General features: G+C 39.8%; 1 protein-coding gene across 6 annotated transcripts in view; it reads left to right on the forward strand.

The window, feature by feature from the left end:
- The first annotated feature begins 8,030 nt into the window (after positions 1 to 8,030).
- IL20RB (interleukin 20 receptor subunit beta) overlaps positions 8,031 to 19,923 on the forward strand; it is a 37,273-nt gene continuing 25,380 nt past the window's right edge. Inside the window, exons 1-2 of one of the 6 annotated variants that reach the window (XM_038570979.1) lie at positions 8,031 to 8,299; positions 12,811 to 12,912. In XM_038570979.1, the coding sequence (XP_038426907.1) occupies positions 8,185 to 8,299; positions 12,811 to 12,912 (217 nt within the window). In that variant the 5' untranslated portion in view covers positions 8,031 to 8,184. The remainder of the gene's footprint in view (positions 8,300 to 12,810; positions 12,913 to 19,923) is intronic. The other 5 variants (XM_038570976.1, XM_038570981.1, XM_038570977.1 and 2 more) reach the window with 5 other exon arrangements.

A 19,923-nucleotide genomic window follows, 5' to 3' on the forward strand; every position in this document is an offset into this window, starting at 1 on the left:
GTCCCCTTCCCAACCCTTATCTCCATAGTTCACATCTCCAAATATACTTGTTAGTCCCTATTTTTCCTATAACATAGAGTTTCTGGTTTAGAATCTGAAAACTATTATTTTTCAGAAACACCTCAGAATGTAATGTCCAAATCAACAAATTTAGGAATGTAGCATTATAACACATTTTAACCTTTCCACTTTAATATTTTGCTCTAAGGGGGCCCTTTGTATTTTTGTGTATATAGATACATATATAGAGAGAAATCTTTTAACTTTCCAAATGGCTTCACAACTGTAGTCCCTTCTTCAAGGACATTTGATACAAGATGACGTCCATTTTATGTTCTGAACAGCATCCAGGGGACTTCTTAAAAAATGCAGCATTGGGATCCCTGGGTGGCGCAGCGGTTTGGCGCCTGCCTTTGGCCCAGGGCGCGATCCTGGAGACCCGGGATCGAGTCCCACGTCGGGCTCCCGGTGCATGGAGCCTGCTTCTCCCTCTGCCTGTGTCTCTGCCTCTCTCTCTCTCTCTGTGACTATCATGAATAAATAAATAAAATCTTTAAAAAAAAAATGCAGCATTACTGCTAAGGAAAACCATTATTTGATTCTACTGTGAAGCAAGGTAGGAAGCTCTCTCTTCTGATAAGCTGGTTCTGTTGGTTTAGCAAGTTTATATGACTCAACTCTGTCATCCTCTAAACACGTGCAGACCAGCATACTATGCCTAATCCACACCCTAATTTCTTGCTGTTACATGACTTAAACCAAGTGACTGAGCAACCAAGTTTGCCAGCAACGTGTTTCTTGATCTGAAAGTATACAGTTTGCCAAGACTTTTTTGTTTAATGGGTAGAACCTAAATTGAGTGTTGTGAGTTTTGATGAACAGGAGTTTCAGTTATAATTGGCCACATAGAGGTACTTATTTTATTTTATTTTATTTTATTATTTTATTTGAAAGATTTTTTATTCATTCATGAAAGACAGAGAGAGGCAGAGACACAGGCAGAGGGAGAAGCAGTCTCCATGCCAGGAGCCTGATGTGGGACTCGATCCCAGGACTCCAGGATCACGCCCTGAGCTGAAGGCAGGCGCTAAACCGCTAAGCCACCCAGGGTCCCCAAGGTACATTTTTTAAACCAAAGTGTCTTTTAAAGAATATGTCTGCTGGCCAGAGCACTTTCATTATCAAATATTTCAAAATTGACCTATTGCCTAAAGTGGCTTAGCACAGATATTTAATTTACCTACTGGTCTGGCTGATTTTTAAATATTTCACTCAAATTACTTTTTAAGCTATTTTTAAGGCTACGTAAAGCTGGGCTCAGTATTTTGGAATAATGGAAATTTCATTTGTAGTTATAACTACAGAAGACAAAGTAGTCAATTTCCTTTTTTCCACGTTTCCTGGTAGCTTTTGAATAATAATGACTTTCAAACAGGAAAACAAATAGACAATTAACAATAGACATCTAAAGTAAAAATAACTAGTTGCTTTAAATAAATCTCTGGGCTAAGAAAATTTATATCTGAGCCTACATGGAAAAGTTGCAGATAGCCCTTGGGTAATTATGGAGACATGTGAAGACCTGAGTTCCAGAATGAGACTGAAGTGTTGTCTATTTTAGAGGAATGATTATTGAATTGATTTTCTTGAGCTCTTAGGGAAGAAATTTGTAATCCCTGAATAAGCGTGTTGTGTCTAGGAGCATGTAATGCCATATTTTGCTTGTTCTGAAATGTTTTCTAGACTATAGATAAGGGGGGATGTTAAAACAGATTTCCTGATTTTCTCAGGGCATATGCTAATCACTTGGTGCCAAAATGAAAAAAAAAATATTTGAACTGTTATATATGTGTGTGTATGATTGTGTGTCTGTGTTTAGCTTTTGGAGATGTTTATCCATCATCCAGCCATCCAACCAACTCACCTCAAATATTTGAATGCCCAGGTGTCAGAGTTCTGAGCTAGCAATATGATACTGAAGAAAATAGACAAAGGTGTCCAAAAGCTGTCATAAAATTTATATTTCTACTGGTGAAACGCCTAATGGAGAAGTGCTCTAAAGAAAGAATAGAGCAGTAGGTTGAGGGGGGTGAGAGTGAGAAGTGGAATGTTTATATTGGGTGATCAAAGGAGGCCTCTAATTAAAAAATTGACCGTTGAGTATATTGTGTGCTCCAATTAATAGAATCACTGATGACTATTACAGTCTTCACTATTACAGAGCATTGTTTCTGGTTTTCATTTTTTTTAATTGAATAAACTAGTATGTTATTAGGCATAGAACTTTTAACTACAAAGGGCTATTGTGAATAAAGCTTGATTCTCCACCTTTAGAGTTGTTGGGGCATGTCACATTGAAAAAAAATCAGTTATAACTACAGAAGAAGAACTATTTGACAGACATAAGGCTTTTAATTGATCACACCCTAAGGAAAAATTTAACCCTAAGTAAGGTTAAATTCCTGGTGCTCTACACTGGTGGCCAGACAATAAACTACAGAGGAAATTGAAAAGTATATTCAGAGGAGGTGAAAAAGGGCTACAAGAACCCTGAAAACTAGAGCTTGAAAGTGTGGAAATTATATCTGAAGCAGATTCAGTGGAAGCAGGAATTCAAAGAATATAAGACAAGGGGAATTCCACTGTTTAATTAATTCCACTTTTACTTCCAAAAGAAAGAGGGAAAGAGGAAAGAAGAGAAAGAAATTGAGACTGGATTACAACTGTCAGCTGTGCTGAAAATACTGGACATAGATATCTAGGAACCTTGGTAAAGGAAAGGGAAGTCATCTAAGTAGGGCAAGGAGTGGTTATTGGAATAGAGTAATTGACCATGTCGTCCATGCAGGGCATCAGGACCTATCCTGCACTTGTATAACCCTAAGAGTGATGGCCTCAAATTTTGTGCCCTACTGTCTGCTCCCCTTGCTTCATTCTAGTGTCAGCCTTACAGAGCTCAGTCTTTTTGACCATCAACCTCCTTATCCCTCCCCACTGCCTCTTTACCTTTATCCACAAAAACCTTTTCTCTCTTTGCTTTTTCTTGTAAAATTAAATATCAAATACTTAAATGGCAGATAGTGTAATATGAAAAAAAAAACCCTCCTATTTTAGACTATACTTGCTTATAATAGGAAATAGACTCATTCTCCTAGCAGTTCATCTTCAGATATAGATGATCCTTCAACTCTGGAAAGCGGTAGAAATTGAACTGAAAAGTGCAGGAGACAAATTAGGGGATAGTTTGGTTTGGGTACGTTGCATGGACAAGAGGCTACAAAGATATACCTCAAAGCCAGAAGACGAAGGCAAGATCAGAGTGGGGATGTCTAAGCAAGGGTAGGAGGTGGAAGGTGAGGCACAACCCTCCAGAAGTTCTCACCCAATGGCAGGCCCAAGTGGAGGTGGATGGTAAGAATTCCTGGAGTCATGAAGCAGTCCTGACAGGAACTGTCATTCAAAAGCTGTGGCAGGCAGATAATATTACCCCTTCAGTGTCCCTTGAGATGTGCTGAGCCCAAGAGAGAGACTCTCCTTAGGAGACAGGAATTCATGCCCAAGTACAGCTAACTATCTTAAGACCCAAGTTCTGCTAACAACTCTCCTTCTCCCACAGCATGAGTAAATGAGTGTTCCATCATTTTCTGTTTCCGTACCATTTCCTTTCTATCCTCAGTGTGTATTCCCTTCAACTTTTTGGTCCTTGGGCCTGGCTCATGCCACTCACCCAGTTGAATCCTAAACTGAATGCATCTCTCCTACCCAAATCTAAATTGATAGATCCTTAGTATTCCATATTGAGATTTGTCAGTTCTCTAAAACCTTTGCTAATCTCCAAGATCACTCACCTCACTCTGCTCTTCAGACACTCGGGGCAATAAGGTAAGTGAAAAAAGACTTGGAGTTAGGTAAACTTCAGGTGGAATTCCAGTTTCCATCCCTGACTAGCTCTGTGATCTACAGTAAATAAATTTCTCTGAGCCCTATGTCCTCATCTGAAAAGTTGGAAATCAAATCTTACCTTGTAAGTCTGTTATACAATATATGGAAATCCTTATAATTATGGAAAGCTTTTAGGGACAATTCCTGGCACGTAGTAGATAGCCAGTACACTTTGACTTTTATTGTTAACTTTTAACATGTGGAAATTGTGGGCAGAAGTGGACTTAGGATAGAGGAATTAGGAAGCCAGGACTGGGAGAACAAAGGTAAAAGTGGGGACAGGTATTGAGTCTAGTATGTATGAAGCACTCCCAAGCTGAGGTGTGTCCAGACCCAAAGGCAAAGGAGGCCAGGATCGGACGCTAGGGAAGCAGTGAGACGGTACAAGCAGCTGGTGACCAGAGGTCAGGGCATAGACGTGGCCATACTCAGTGCTGGGATCAAGGAGAGCATGCAGCAAGTGTTCTTGACCATGATGTAGTAAAAAATCTATATAACTAATACAACTGGTAAGTGGCAGAGCCCAGATGCCAGCCCAGACAGTCTCCAGAGCCCGTTCTTTTAACTACCCTCTAATAGATATCTTCAACTGGAAGCCTTTCTTTGCTGATCCAGGGGCCAAACCATAAGATGGGGAGCCTGCGAAAGAGCAGCCAGTCAAAGTGAGTAATCCCCCAATGTATTGGGGTACTTGGATGGCACAGCAGGTTAAGCATTTGCCTTAATCAGAGTCCTGGATCAAACCCTGTATCAGGCTCCCTGCTCAGCAGGGAGTCTGTTTCTCCCTCACCCTCTGCTGCTCCCCCTCTTTGTGCTTTCTCTCTCTCTCTGTGTGTGTGTGTGTGTGTGTGTGTGTGTGTGTGTCGGATAAATAAAATCTTAAAATAAATTTATTTTTAAGTGATCTCTACACCCAGTGTGGGGCTCGAACCCACAACCTCAAGATCAAGGGCTGCATCCTCCACTGACTGAGCCAGCCAAGTGCCCCTGTATTTATTGTTAACATTATTAATATAACAAATGGTCAATACAGCATTTGTGAAGACTACTGTGTTCCTGGCCCTGGGCTAATTGTGCTTTGCCTGTATTCTTTAATCCCACAACTATTACGTAAGACATTATTTTGTAAACGAAAAAATGAAGCTCACGGAGTTGCTTGCCTCCCATTCATATCAAAGGAGTACTACTTTTTCCGTCCAATCCTCCACTTACAATATCTACTGATTCAAGCTCTCCACTAACTTCTTTTACTGAGATTACTAATGGCTTTCGAGATGCTAAATCTAGGGGACATTTTTCAATAATCAACTCAATGACTCTTCCACACTCCTCCTTGGTGATTTATCCATCCTTTGGCATTTCCAGGACCACAGTTTGTTTCAGGGTCATCTCTCTGACATATTTTTTTCTCCCTCTATCTCTTTTATTTTTCTGGTGCTGGTCCTTATATGTAGGTCTTCTCCAGGTGCACGTCCGCATGTCTCTTTAATGTACATACTCTTCCTTGAATGTTCTCACCCACTTCCTGGTCTCTGCTACTACTGGAATGCTGAAGGTAGGGGAAATGGTGTCATACTTTGACATCCATAGATTTGAGACAAAGATACATATTAGAAACATACTAGAGACAGCTGCTGCCCACATAACCATCTCAAATTGAAGTGTATCAAGGTGAACACACGCAACCTTTTTCCATACCACCCCCAACCCTGCCTAGCCTGACCCCACCTCTCCCTCCTCCTTTCCATTATTTTGATTGAGGCGCTGCAGTCCACCCAGTTACTCAAACCAAGAACCTGAAAGTCATGTTTTCCTCTTCCTCCACCCTCCTAATCCACTCTAAGTGCTGTGGGTTCTGCCTCCTTCATCTTTTGAATTCAGTCACTTCTCTCTACGGACCTGGGAAAACCTAGTGGAAGCCAACGATATCTCTCACCTCACTTACCAATAGTTTATTCCTTACCCTCCTGCCTCCAGTTTAGCTCTTTCCACTGTTTTCTCCATTCAAATCATAAACTTTTGAAAGCACCAATGCAGGGAATAATATCAGATTTGAGCTTTTAACCCCTCCTTTGACCTTCATTGCTCTCAGGATAAAGTCTAACGTCCTCAGCAAAGTATTCAAAGCTATCTGGAATCCTGGTTCTGTCTGCCTTAGAGCTTCATTTCTTGCCACTCAACCTTGCTCTCCAGTTGAATAAAATTTCTTGTGGTTTCCTAAGTACACCATGCCTGGCTAATTTTTTTCAGCATTTAACAGCTTAAAAGTCACCTCTTCCAGGGAGCCTTCCCTAATCCCTGAGGCTAGGTTAGATATTTCTCCTTAATGCTCCTATATTCCCTTGTGGATATTTCTGTCACTTTATCCTCAGTATTGATTTATGATTATTCCCATACCTAACTTCTCCACTAGTTGAGAAGTTCTTGGTTTAGGGCAGGAGCTATTGAATTCCCAGATTCTAGTATACAGTAGGCCCTTAGTGAATGAATGAATGAATGAATGAATGAATGACTACTTTTTCCAAGGTTATAATGCAAATAATTTCTGAAATTAAAGCCAAAATCTGTGGCCCTCTAAAACCCATGTTCTCCCATTCATGCTTCCCACTAATGCTTACACCAAACAGTGCAAAAAGATATATAGCACCCAAAAAATTGAAAGCAAGGTCTCAAGATGTTTTTACACCTATATTCATAGCAGCATTATTTATATTAGCTAAAAAGTGGAAGCAACTCAAATGTTCATTGATAGACGAATGAATGCATAAGCAAAATGTGGTATGTACATACAATGGAATATTATTTAGCTTTAGAAAAGAAGGAAATTCTGCAATATGCTACAGCATGGTGAACCTTGAGGACATTATGCTAAGTGAAATAAATCAGTCACAGAAAGCCAAGTAATTGCATGATTCCATTGATATAAGTGTAGTAATATAAGATATTCAGTGTAGTCAAAATCATAAAGGCATAAAGTATAATGGTGGTTACCAGGAGCTATGGGGAGGAGAGAATGGGGGGAATTGTTTAATTGGTATGGAGTTCCAGTTTTACAAGATGAAAAGATTTATAGGGACAGATGGTGGTGATGGTTGCACAACAATTTAAATGTATTAATACCACTGAACTGTACATTTAAAAAAGGTTAAGAAGGAAGTCAGTCATAAAGACAAATACCTTATGATTTTACTCATATGTGGAATTTAAGAAACAAAACAGATGAACATAGGGTAAGGGAAAGAGAAATAAAATAAGATGAAAACAGAGAGGGAAGCAAACCATAAGAGACTTTTAACTCTAGTAAACAAACTAAGGTTTACTGGAGAGAAGATGAGTGGGGGGATGTGGTAACTGGGTGATGGGTATTAGGGAGGGCACTTGAAGTAATGAGCCCTGAGTGTCATATGCAACTGATGAATCATGAAATTCTACTTCTGAAATCAATAATACAGTATATGTTCATTAAATTGAATTTAAATGTAAAAATAATTTTAAATGGTTAAGAAGATAAATTTTATGTGTATTTTACCAAAATAAAAAAATCTCAAAAAAGCCCCTGAACAAAAATATATTTCAAGGAGTCTTGGTCCCAATTTTCCTCCTCCATCTTCCCAATTCTCTCTCTGCTCCAACATAACCAATTTTGTTAGTTTCTTTTTTTTTTTTTTTTTTTAATTTTGTTAGTTTCTATATCTCCTTCCAGGTTTTCTTTTTTTGAAATATAAGCAAACATAAAGCTAAATTCTTCACCTTCTGACTTTTTGAAAGATATTAAATTTTTTTTTTAACTTCTTTACTTTTTCTGGAGTATGTACCAAAAGGAGCTAGTAAATACCCAGCTTGAATGAACTCACAAGATGGAGACTTAGAAGAGGATAGGTAAAATTTGAGAAAGTAAAATCTTGCTTGCTCACCACCAGTGAGGCCTCTAGGGACATCCAGGGTCCCCCCCACAGAGCAGAGCCTGTGGTCAAGTATCTCTCCTAGGAAGATTCTCAAGCTCCTCAGAGTTAGTACCTTTTCTCTGGAAGTCTCCTATGCCACTCCCTCTGATGCAATATCTGGGTTTGGACAGAAAGGAGGGAGCTGCACAGCCCGCCCCTCTGAGCTGTCTGGGCTGGTTTGTCTTTCTCAAACAATTCAGTCTCAGTCTTCACGGCAACTCAGACCCCAGCTCCAGCATCTGCATTCTGAAGTAAGAATGGCTGATATGGACAGAATGCTTCATTCTGGAGGGAAACAATGTTCCAGGTTGAGCTGAGTCGCCAAACACAGACCCTCTCTGTGGTTCTAGAAGAAATCTTGACAAGTCCTATCATGTGGTTTTTCTGCGCCTTGATTCCATGTTTACTCATAGGTAAGTATGGATTAGAGTATAACCAATAGCTTGGATTCAAACATAGGTTAAGAAGGTGAAAAATACTTTAGCAGAGTTTGGAGTTGCAATAGATACATAGAACATCTTATGTCTGTTTTTAAAAAGGTTTCTCACCTCCTAAACCTTCATCCCCATGTCACAAAGCAAGCCTGCATTCTGTTTGGAAATCTCTTTCCTAATGATCACAGAACAATCTGGAAAGATAAAATATCAAAACAAATAGTCTAAAGGTTAGCAGAGCTCTATGCATTTTATTACTTTTCTCATCTGATTTTAAAAGGCACCACATGGTTATCTCAGGCATTCTGTGTGTGCCTCCGAGATGTTAACTGTAGATGTTAACTGTAAAATAAAGATTCTGAGAAAATATACATGAATAAAAAAGCTTAATTTGCAACCTTAATATTGGGTATAAGACTTATTAAAATGGCTTTCTCCTGGTCACTGCAGAAAAAGAAGCAGTTAGGTACTCCATAGCATTTTTGAAAGTGTGGTTTGGGGCATTTTCCCTACCAGTAAGATTATATAATTTTCTCTGCTTCACTCCTGGCTGCTTGTACCTACATGCTTTGTTGTTCCAAAATTGAAGCTTCCTTAGTTTTGATGTTTCTTCATGCCAAACACCTTTAAGAGAAATTTCTAATTTTAATGCTCCAAAATACTGACACTTTGCAGTGTTGGTGGGAACCTTGAGTTCGTTCTTTCTTTCTTTCTTGTTTCTTTCTTCTTTAGGGGGGGGGCGTTTTGGCGGGGCGGGGGGGGATGGGTGAGGGGGAGGAGGCTGGAGGGGGGAGGGTGGGGAGTTATGAGTGATGCGGGAGGTAGTAGGAGAGGAAGAGTTTTCGGGTCTTTTTTGATTTTTTCTTTATCTTTTCTCTTTCTTTCTTTCGCTTTCTTTCTTCTTCGTTAGTTATGTTCTTTCTTTCTTTCTTTCTTTCTTTCTTTCTTTCTTTCTTTCTTTCTTTCTTTCTTTCTTTCTCTTTCTTTCTTTCTTCTTTCTTTCTTTCTTTCTTTCTTTCTTTCTTTCTTTCTTTCTTTCTTTCTTTCCTTCCATTGAGAACTAATTGTTTTAGTTTAAGTCAGGCAACAAATTAGTCTAAAGTGATTTGCAAATGTTTAGAATTGGCTTTAACATCAAATTCATGGTGTCCTTTCCTAGCTGAAAAACCTTTGCAGCTCCCAAATGCTTACTTAGCACATGGTGTTCAAGTCTGCTGTTTGTTTCATGACCCAGCATATTCAGGTCTCAACTCTATTTCTCACTGTTCTTTGACAACAAATACAAACCACAGGTGGCTGCTGTCTTCACAATTGGCTTGTAATGCCCTCATTTCCTCCTCCCAGCTTTTATGATTGTTATTTCCCACCAGAATCACCATCTCCAGTTCCTTTCCCCATCTCAAGCCTATGCTCCCATCATCATTCCCTTCTCCTTCAGATTTCTCCCCAGACTTCTCTCTCCTTTCACCCTTGACCTCACATACTCTGCTTAAGTGGATTGCTTCTATTTCCTACACTGCTCTGAGGGATGGGCCTAGACATCTTTTCTGGTGTCCTCACAGCTCCCAGCATAGGCTAATCATGTTAGTTATTTGGTTAGTTAACTGAGTGATTAGTTGATGGAACAAGTTGCCAGAAAAACATGCCCCCATTAAGCCAGAGGGAGAAGATGGGGAGGCCAATTGAGAAGGGAAATGCTCAGCACTTTTTTTCCAGATTCTTTTTCCTTTATTGAAGTATAATCGACATATAGCATTATATAACTTTCAGGTATACACCATAACGATTTGGTATTTATATATATTGCAAAATGACAACCATAATAAATGTAGTTAACGTCCATCACCATACATAGTTAAGTAACTGAATCAATGTGAGTTGGCTCCTTGATGAGAGAGAAACTGTATACCACATTAATTTCTTGCACAAAGAAAACTTTTATTTGCAGCAAATGAGGAGGTCACAGAGAATGGCTTCCAAAGTGGTAACTCCCTGAGGGTGGATAGGTTCCTTTTATTTAGAGTTAGGATGAATATTTTAGATAGGGAAGCTCTGTTATAGTATGTAGAGGTGGGCATAGGGTCACATATATGCCTTACGGCAGCATGCCTAGGCACACATTGTATGTTATGTAAATGAGGCTTGTGCTCCTCCTTAGGAGGAGATTTTAGTATTATAATGAGGTAAAGGTAATTGCCCGTCATTCCAGAAGTCACTCAATGGTCCGTCTGTGCAAGCACTAGCCTGGCATTTATTTTATTTCATTTTTTTAAAGATTTTTATTTATTTATTCATGAGAGACACACACACAGAGAGAGAGAGATCTCGAGAGGCAGAGACCCAGGCAGAGGGAGAAGCAGGCTCCATGCAGGGAGCCCGACGTGGGACTCTATCCCAGGTCTCCAGGCTCAGGCCCTGGGCTGAAGGTGGCACTAAACCCCTGAGCCACCTGGACTGCCCCTAGCTAGCCTGGCATTTAGTTCAAATTGTCTGGGTGGTCTGGGGCAATGGGAGGTGTTGTCAGGGCAGTCGCCATGATCTGGGAATAATTTTGGTTTTCGTTTGCCTGAATTAAGAGGTAAGCCAGAAAAAAAAAAAAAAAAAAAAGAAGAGGTAAGCCAGAAAGAGAGCTTAAGGAAAAATATAAGACAAAGGTTAGTGAGCATAAGCATATGGGCAGTAAATGTCAGGTATTGGAGTCTAGCTGGTGAGAGTTACACATTTTTTTTCTTGTGATGACTTTTAAATATGCAATACAGTGTTATTAACTATAGTCACCATGCTATACATTACATTCCCCAGGACTTACCTATCACACTTAAAACTGGAAATGTGTGCCTTTTGACTCCTTTCACCCATTTTTAAATTCAGTATTTTCTTCAGTTAGGCAGTCCAATCTTTCAAGCCTTTCCTGAAAACTAGTTTCAAAAGACCTGGAAGTGAGTGTATTCTTCTGCCACCTATAAACTTATACAGAAAAAAAACAAAAACAGACCAGTAGTGGAAACAACAAGGATGTCAGAGCCAGAGAGACCTGTGTGGGTTTTGACTCCATCACTTGCTAGCTCATTGACTATATCATATAACTTCATTTTCCTCATCAGTAAAATGGAAAAAAAAAAAAAAAAAAAGCCTCCTTGAGATTGGGAGGTGTTTTAATTAAATGAGATGATGCAAACAAAACCATTCTGAAAACATCACTGTGTGCCACCCCCTATGTTAATTATTATTATCTGTATGTTACATAAACAGATAGTGTTGTCAGAAAATCATTGCTTTAGCTGAGGTTGCTTTTATGCAAGTTTGACCACTTCCTCTGGATGGTGTAGGTAATTGCAATTAATTCTGCAAATTCTAAACAAACTTCTATTAGTTACTTGAGATCTCTGGATAGTTGGGTAGAAGTTCTTGCTCACTTTTATAGAATTCATTTGCCTTGCCCTGTCCCTTCCAAATAATAGTGTGTGATTCAGGAAACTGATCATACTACTACTACTACTACTACTACTACTACTGCTACCACAACCACTCCCACTGCTGCTACAGCTGCTACTACTACTACCACCACCACCACTACTACTACCAACAGCAACAATGACAATAACAGCAACAACAATCACGGTGGCCATTTCTGAGCTCACACTGTGCTCTAAATTAGCAAAAATGTTCTCTTGACTTCTTACATCAATCCTGCAAAGTAGTGGTATTATTCTCATTTTATGCATACCATGAAACAGAGATTCAGAGAAGTTCAGTAATTTGCCCAAGTATATACATCTAGTAAGTGAGAAAATTGGGATTTGATTCTGGTTTGGCTGGTTCCAGAGCCTATGCCCTCTGTACCTCTCTGCAGAAGAAGCTGAGACACTGAAGCCTAGGAAAAGGGAAGACAGATGAAGTAAAGGGAATAAAGAAGATGGTGCTACCTTTTCTGAGCATTGCTTGCTCTAAAGGCTGTTGGAAAAGTGGCAGAAAGGGACCCAAATGAGGGAAGCTGACAGTAGACCCAGAGAGAGGAAGCCAGCAAGGCATCATTCTAGGGAGGAAATACGAGGATTTCTGTCTGGAAATTTTGCCCAAGGGCGGCCTTTTCTTAGCAGCAAAAAGATCTGATGTAAGATAGATAGGGGATTAGGAAAAAGGAAATCAAGCGGAGGCTAATTTTACTAAGGGAGCCAAGGCTTGGTTCACTTAGTTTTCATTCATTTGGCATTTCTGGTATCTTCTATGTATTAGGTTCTGAGCTAGATGCTGATTATAGAAGAACAAATTGGAGTCCCTTGTCTTCAGGGAACATAAGAGCCTTCCGGGAAATACATTTAAGTCTTTGGCATTTGGGAATTTATAGTTTCAACTATTCTTTGGCAATGAGAGGGAAGGTCTGCATTAGTGGTACTCAGTCTCAAATGCACATTGCAATCACCTAGGAAACTTTTAAAGCTATAAATACCTGGATTTCATGGCCTGAGATTCTGATTTAATTAATCTAGGATGTTTCCTGGACATTGGAATTTTTCAAAACTCCCTAGCGGGGCTCCAGAAGTTGTGTATTCCAGAACTGGGCAGAGTAAAGACAAGTCTGAAGCATTTGTGTAAGTAAGAAAGTACTCAAAGAAGGATGGAGTCCTAAATGAAATGAGTATCCTGGATTGGATCCTGGATTGGAAAAAAGAACATTGATGGGAAAACAGACAAAATTCAAATAAGTGTAGAGTTTAGTTAATGGTAACGTACCAATGTTGGTTTCTTAGTTTTGACAAATACAAACACAAATAATGTAAGATGTTAGTATTAGAGGAAGCTGGGTGAAGGATATGTAGAAACTTGTCTGCAGTTTATTCTGTAAATCTAAAATTATTACAAAAATAAAAATAACATGAAAAAAGAGAGTGAGAAGTGGGAGTAAGTAAAAAAGGAGACAAGAACCAATCTGAAGGAGCTCCCAATGGCCAGAGTTGGAATAATTTAAGTAACAAAGTAGCAATAGATTAAAATAAATATTCATGACTCCATACTAATATAAATAGTGAAATGAATGAATGAATGAATGGTGGAGAAGGAACAGCTCTTCCTTGCAGAATTCCAATTAATAAACTGAAAATCACTGTTAATTAGAATATCACAGCAATAATTGTTGCAAATAATAGCAACTAGTAAGTGCTAAAATTAATGGATGAAAGTTTGAGAAGCAGAATATTCACATGGTGTCGAAGTATGTCCTAAGTTATTTATTAATTACAGAGAGGGGGAGCACCTGGTGGCTCAGTTGGTTGAGTGTCTGCCTTCAGCTCAGGTCATGATCCTGGGGTCCTGGGATCAAACCCCTTGGTGGGGTCCCTGCTCAGTGGGCTCCCTGTTCAGTGGGGAGCCTGCTTCTCCTTCATTTTCTGCCCCTCTCCCAGCTTGTGCTTGCTCACTCTTGCTGTCTCTCATAAATAAATAAAAAATCTTTTAAAAAAGATTATAAAGGGGAAAATGGTACCTTTATGGTAAAGACACCCTTAACCAAGTGACCAAGTTTAACATCACTGGAAATAAGACACTAACATCATGTACTCCCTGTGAATACATGCCAAAAATGTATTGCCCCAGTGAAATTATGGGAAAACATCAGATAAACTCAAACTGAGGAATATTATACAAAATAACTGGCTAGTACTCTTAAAAAAAGATAAGATCGTAAAGACAGAACAGATTGGAAGAGACTAGATATGGTAACTAAATGTGGGATCCTGGGTTAGTTCCTGGGAAAAAAGAAAGGATATGGGGGAAAAATTGGCCACATTTAAATAAAGGCCAAAGCTTCATTAATGATATTGTACCAATGTTAATATCTTAATTTTCATAATTATACTATGATTATGTACATATAGAAGGCTAAAGTAGAGGGTTATGGGAGCTCTCTGTACTATTTTTACAACTCCAAGTCTGAAATTATTTTTTTAAAGATTTTATTCATTTATTCATGAGAGACACAGAGACAGAGGCCTAGGCAGAGGGAGAAGCAGGCTCCCTGCAGGGAGCCTGATGCAAGACTCAATCCTAGGACTCACGGATCATGCTCTGAGCAGAAGGCAGACATTCAACCACTGAGCCACCCAGTCATCCTGAAATTATTTTTTTTAAAGATTTATTTATGAGAGAGAGAACACACGAGTGAGTGGGGGGAGGGGCAGAGGGAAAGAATCTTTAAGCAGACTCCTCCGCTGAGCAGGGAGCCCATTATGGGGTTCCATGCCACTACACAGAGATCATGACTCGAGTTGAAATCAAGAGCCAGATGCCCAACCAATTGAGCCACCGAGGTGCCCCTAAATCTGAAATTATTTTAAAATTAATCCTAAAAGGGGCACCTGGGTGGCTCAGTCTATTAAGCAACCGACTCTTGATTTTACCTCTGGTCATGATCTTGGGGTCCTGGGATTAAGCCACTCATGGAGCTCCGCACTCAGTGTGGGGTCTTCTTGAGATTTTCTCTCTGCCTCTGTCCCTCACCCTGCTTACTCTCTCTCTAAATAAATAAGTAGAGGCTTTAAAAAAATAAAATTTAACAAACAAAACCATTTCCTTAGTGATTGTAATGGGCAGCCAAGATTAAGAATGACCCCTAGACCCATGTTTCTCAAACTTTAATGTGCAGGTGAATTACCTGAGGATCTTGTTAAATGCAGATTCTGGTTCGGTAAGACATTGGTTGCCGCCTGTATTTCTTTTCTTTTCTCTTTAAGATTTATTTAATTGAGAGAATGAGAGGGGCAGAGGGAAAGGGAGAGAAGCAGACTCCCCGCTGAGCATGGAGCTCGACTTGGGGCTGGGCACAGGGCTTGATCTCACAACCCTGAGATCATGACCTTAGCTGAAACTAAGAGTGAGGTTGGTTTGTGCACTGTGCCACCCAGGCAACCTGAGACTTTGCATTTCTTATAAGTCTTCTGGGTAATGTGATGCTGCTGATCCAAAGATGATCCACAGTGATAGAAGATCCAAAGTGATAGATGAAGTAATTTATCACTTTCCTGAGGCATGAATTTATTTACATACCTTTTGAAGCTGGGATATAGGCACTAGTTACTCAAGCAGCAAGTGATGCCAGCAGCCTGCTTAGCCATGTCCTAGCTCAGCATTGGTCTTTTCTTCTTCTTGTCACATACAAAGTAATTCTCTTACAATAATTGACTATATTTGAGGAAGGAACTTTAGAGCATAGTATCAGTTTATTATGCCTATATCCTTTATAGGGCAAGCCCAATGATGTAGGCAAAAAAAAAAAAAAAAGGTCCTCCAAAGATATACATGTTCTAATTACTGGAACCTGTGATATGTTACCTTCAATGGAAAAAAGAACTTTATTGAGAAAGAGAGCACAAGCTGTGGTGGGTTGAGGAGGATGGCAGTGGTGGTGCATAGAGGTAAGGGAAAAGGAGGACCCGCTGAACAGGGAGCCTGATGTGGGTCTCGATCCCAGGACCCTGAGATCGTGACCTGAGCTGAAGGCAGATGCCTAACCCACTGAGTCACCCAGGCACGGCTGGAAAAAAGGAATTTAAAGATGTGATTAATATTATGTGTGGGACCTTGAGATTGGGAGATGATCCTGGATTTTTAGGATAGGCCCATTACAAGATTCCTTAAAAACTGAGAATCTTTTCTGGATTCAGTGAGAGAGAGAGATGGGAAGACAGAAGAGAAGGCAGGAGAAATTTGAAGCGTGAAAGGGACCTAATTAGCCATTGTTGATTTTGAAGATGGAGAAAGGGAGCCTTGAGCAGAATGTAGGCAGCCTCTAGAAGCTGGAATGGCAAAGAAACAGATTCTCCACTGAAGCTTCTAGAACAAATGCAGTCCTACCAACTCACAGGCCCCTGGAGACTTCTGATCTACCGAACTGCAATATAATAAATCTGTGTTGTTTTACAAGAGGCTAAATTTGTAGTAATTTGTTACAAAAGCAATAGAACACTTAATAGGCTGTGTGTGTGTGTGTGAGAGAGAGAGAGAGAGAGAGAAAGAGAGAGGAATCAGCATTGTGAATGAAGCTCTGTGCAAAATATGTTGCTTAGTTTTGCCCATTCTGAATCTTAATAGTCAGGTCATGGTCACCAGGCTCAAGACTCTATTGGAAACATCACCAAAGAGGCTCCACCCAGTGGTCTTTCTTAAGACACTTAAGTGAGACTGCTAGAATGAGAACAATACAATTTTCTATAGAAATAAAAGCATAAATATTTACAAGGAATCAAAAGATGATACAGGGAGTTTCAGCATCTCTCCCCAACCCTCATCCAACGTGGCTGAAGATACAATTCTTTCAGATTTTGCACCCTCCTCACTGTGGCTAATCTGTCTTTCCTGTCCACACCTCAAATTTACTCGCCTCTGGCTCCTTGACTGTACAGTTGAGCATTAAACAACACACCAATCCCAATGCAGTAGAAAACCCAGTATAACTTTTTATTTTTTAAGATTTTGTTTAAAAATACTTTATTTATTTTAGAAAGAGAGCATGAGAGGGGGTAGAAGCAGAGATGAGAGAAGCAGACTCCCTGCTGAGCGTGAAGCCCAACTCAGGGCTTGATCTCACCACCCTGAGATCATGATCTAAGCCCAAGTCAGGAGTCTAATGCTTAACCAATGAGCCACCCAGGCGCCCCAGCCCCCATATAACTCTTGACTTCTCCAAAATTTAATTACTAATAGGCTACTATTGACCAGAAGTCTTTTTTTTTTTTTTAAGATTTATTTATTTTTATGATAGACACACACACACACACAGAGAAAGAGAAAGAGGAAGGAGAAGCAGGTTCCTTACCGGGGGCCAGATGTGGGACTCGATCCCGGGACTCCAGGATCGCACACTGGGCCAAAGACAGGCGCCAAACCGCTGAGCCACCCAGGCATCCCCTATTGATCAGAAGTCTTACCAAACCTTATCATTAACATAATTTGTATGCTATATATATTATACTCTATTCTTTTAATAAAGTAAGCTACAGAAAAGAAAATGTTGTTAAGAAAATCAAACGGAAGGCCACCTGGGTGGCTCAGTGGTTGAGCATCTGCCTTTGGCTCAGGTCGTGATCCTGCGGTCCTGGGATTGAGACCTGCATCAGGCTCCCCATGGGGAGTCTGCTTCTTCCTTTGCCTCTATCTCTGCCTCTCTCTCTGTGTCTCTCATGAATAAATAAATAAATAAAAATCTTAAAAAACAAAAGAAAATCATAAGGAAGAGATAACACATTTATAGTAGTGTATTTATAAAAAAAAGATCTGTGGGTAAGTGGATCTGCAGAGTTCAACCCCTTGTTGTTCAAGGATCAGTTGTATTCTTTGTTTTTGCATTTGCCAATTTACATCAGGTAGAGTCTTTATTAACTGGTTTCTTCAGAGACTTCAATACACATTGCTCCTGGCTGATTGATGACACTTCTTGTTAATGAGAATGCTGTGTGGATAACAAAGTTTTGTGTGTTTTTTTCTCTCTTTGTCTTCTCAAGTCCAGAGTCAGCATTCTGTAGCAGTGGGACAGGATTTTTTTAACCCTTTGACAGTAGAAAGAGTCACTACCAGTTTGAGTTCCCATTTCATAGAGTCATTTCCTATATCCTATTTCGTGTCCTAGCAGAAAACAAATCCTTCCTCATGCAGTGCCATGATACTTCCTAGGTAACTCTTTTAAATGGCATCAGTAGTTCATGGGCATTATTGTTTTTCCATCTCATACCCAGTGTATATGTGCTACATAAACATGAGTAAAACAAAGATGAAATTCAGAATACACTATAGAAATAACAGGATATTAAGGATGTTGCCTTTAGGGCTCAGAAAGAAGCAGTAGTTTTTTTTTTTAATATTTTATCTATTTATTTGTTTGAGAGAGAGAGAGAGCCCACAAGCAAGGGGGAGGGGAGGAGTTGGAGAGAGGATAGGGAGAAGGGAGGAGATAGGGGGAAGGGAGAGGATGGGGTAGGAGTAGGGACAAGCAGACTCCCCACTGAGCAGGGAGCCTGACTCTGGGCTTGATCCCTGGAACCTGGGATCATGATGAGAGTTGAAGGCAGATGCTTAACTGATAGAGCTGCCCAGGTGCCCCAAGAAGCAGCAGTTTTCATCTTGATACAGTAATGACACTGAGTGTTTTGTTCATAATCAAGTTAGATTTGGAAATTCACAAGTAGAAGGGAGTCACACAAGTGCAAATTATTGCACTAACATAATGGAGCCACTTAAAGGTTGGGACATCTTTTGCTGTTTTCCTGCCTAGGTGCCCCCTCATGAAGAAAGATATACCCAGTAATTCAACCTCAGGGTGTGTTGCTTAAATCCTGAGTGCCCTAATCATCAAATCACCCTCCGTAAACAGGTCTCTTTCACTGATTTAATTGACTAGATCTAATTTAATTGACTAGATCTAATTGTAATTGAAAAGAGCTTTACATTTTTTCCTAGGTTCATTTTCATACTGAGTTTATCTCATCATGATCTTTAATTTATTCTATTTTTATTTTTTTAAGATTTTATTTATTTATTAATGAGAGACACAGAGAGAGGCAGAGACACAGGCAGAGGGAGAAGTCGGCTCCATGCAGGAAGTCCAGTGCGGTACTCGATCTCAGGACTCCAGGATCATGCCCTGGGCCAAAGGCAGATGCTCAACCACTGAGCCACCCAGGCGTCCCCATCATGATCTTTTAAAATGTATCCCATTGGGATCCCTGGGTGGCGCAGCGGTTTGGCGCCTGCCTTTGGCCCAGGGCGCGATCCTGGAGACCCAGGATGGAGTCCCGCGTCGGGCTCCCGGTGCATGGAGCCTGCTTCTCCCTCTGCCTGTGTCTCTGCCTCTCTCTCTCTCTCTCTCTGTGTGACTATCATAAAACTAAAATAAAATGTATCCCATCATTCAGATAATCAGAATTAATACTATATTTTTTAGGTATGATGACATCATAGTTGTATTTTTTTAACTGAAAATTTGTTGAGGAAATTCTAGATTCACATGCAATTATAAGAAATAATACAGGGAGCCCAGGTTCCCCTCAAGTGGCATTTTGCAGAAGGATAGCACAATATCACAACCAGAATTTTGACATCATTGATACAATCCCATCTTATTCTGATTTCTCCAGATTTACTTGTACTCATTTGTGTATGTATGTGCAAGTGCACAAATGTGTGTATCTTTGTGTATTTACCACCACAGTCAAGATACTGAACTATCCCAACATCACAATGATACCTCCTATTGCCTTTTATAACTATACCTCCTTCCTCTTCCTCCCTTCCCTGTTTCTAACCCCTAGCAATCACTAATCTGTTCTCCATTTACAAACTTTTATCATTTCAAAAATGTTATATAAATAGAATCATATAATATGTAGCTTTTTGGGATTGGCTTTTTTCAGTCAGCAAAGTTCCCTGAGATTTCCTAAATTATTTTGTGTATCATTAGTTTGTTCCTTTTAATTGCTGAATAGTATTCCATGGGTGGATATAGCATAGTTTGTTTAAGCATTTAGCTCTTTTTTTAAAAAAAAAATTTAAATTCAGTTTGCCAACATATAGTATAATGCCCAGTGCTCATCCCATCAAGTGCCCTCCTTAGTGCC

Source organism: Canis lupus, chromosome 23 (genome assembly GCF_011100685.1).
Source record: "Canis lupus familiaris isolate Mischka breed German Shepherd chromosome 23, alternate assembly UU_Cfam_GSD_1.0, whole genome shotgun sequence".
Classification (NCBI taxonomy): Eukaryota; Metazoa; Chordata; class Mammalia; order Carnivora; family Canidae; genus Canis; species Canis lupus.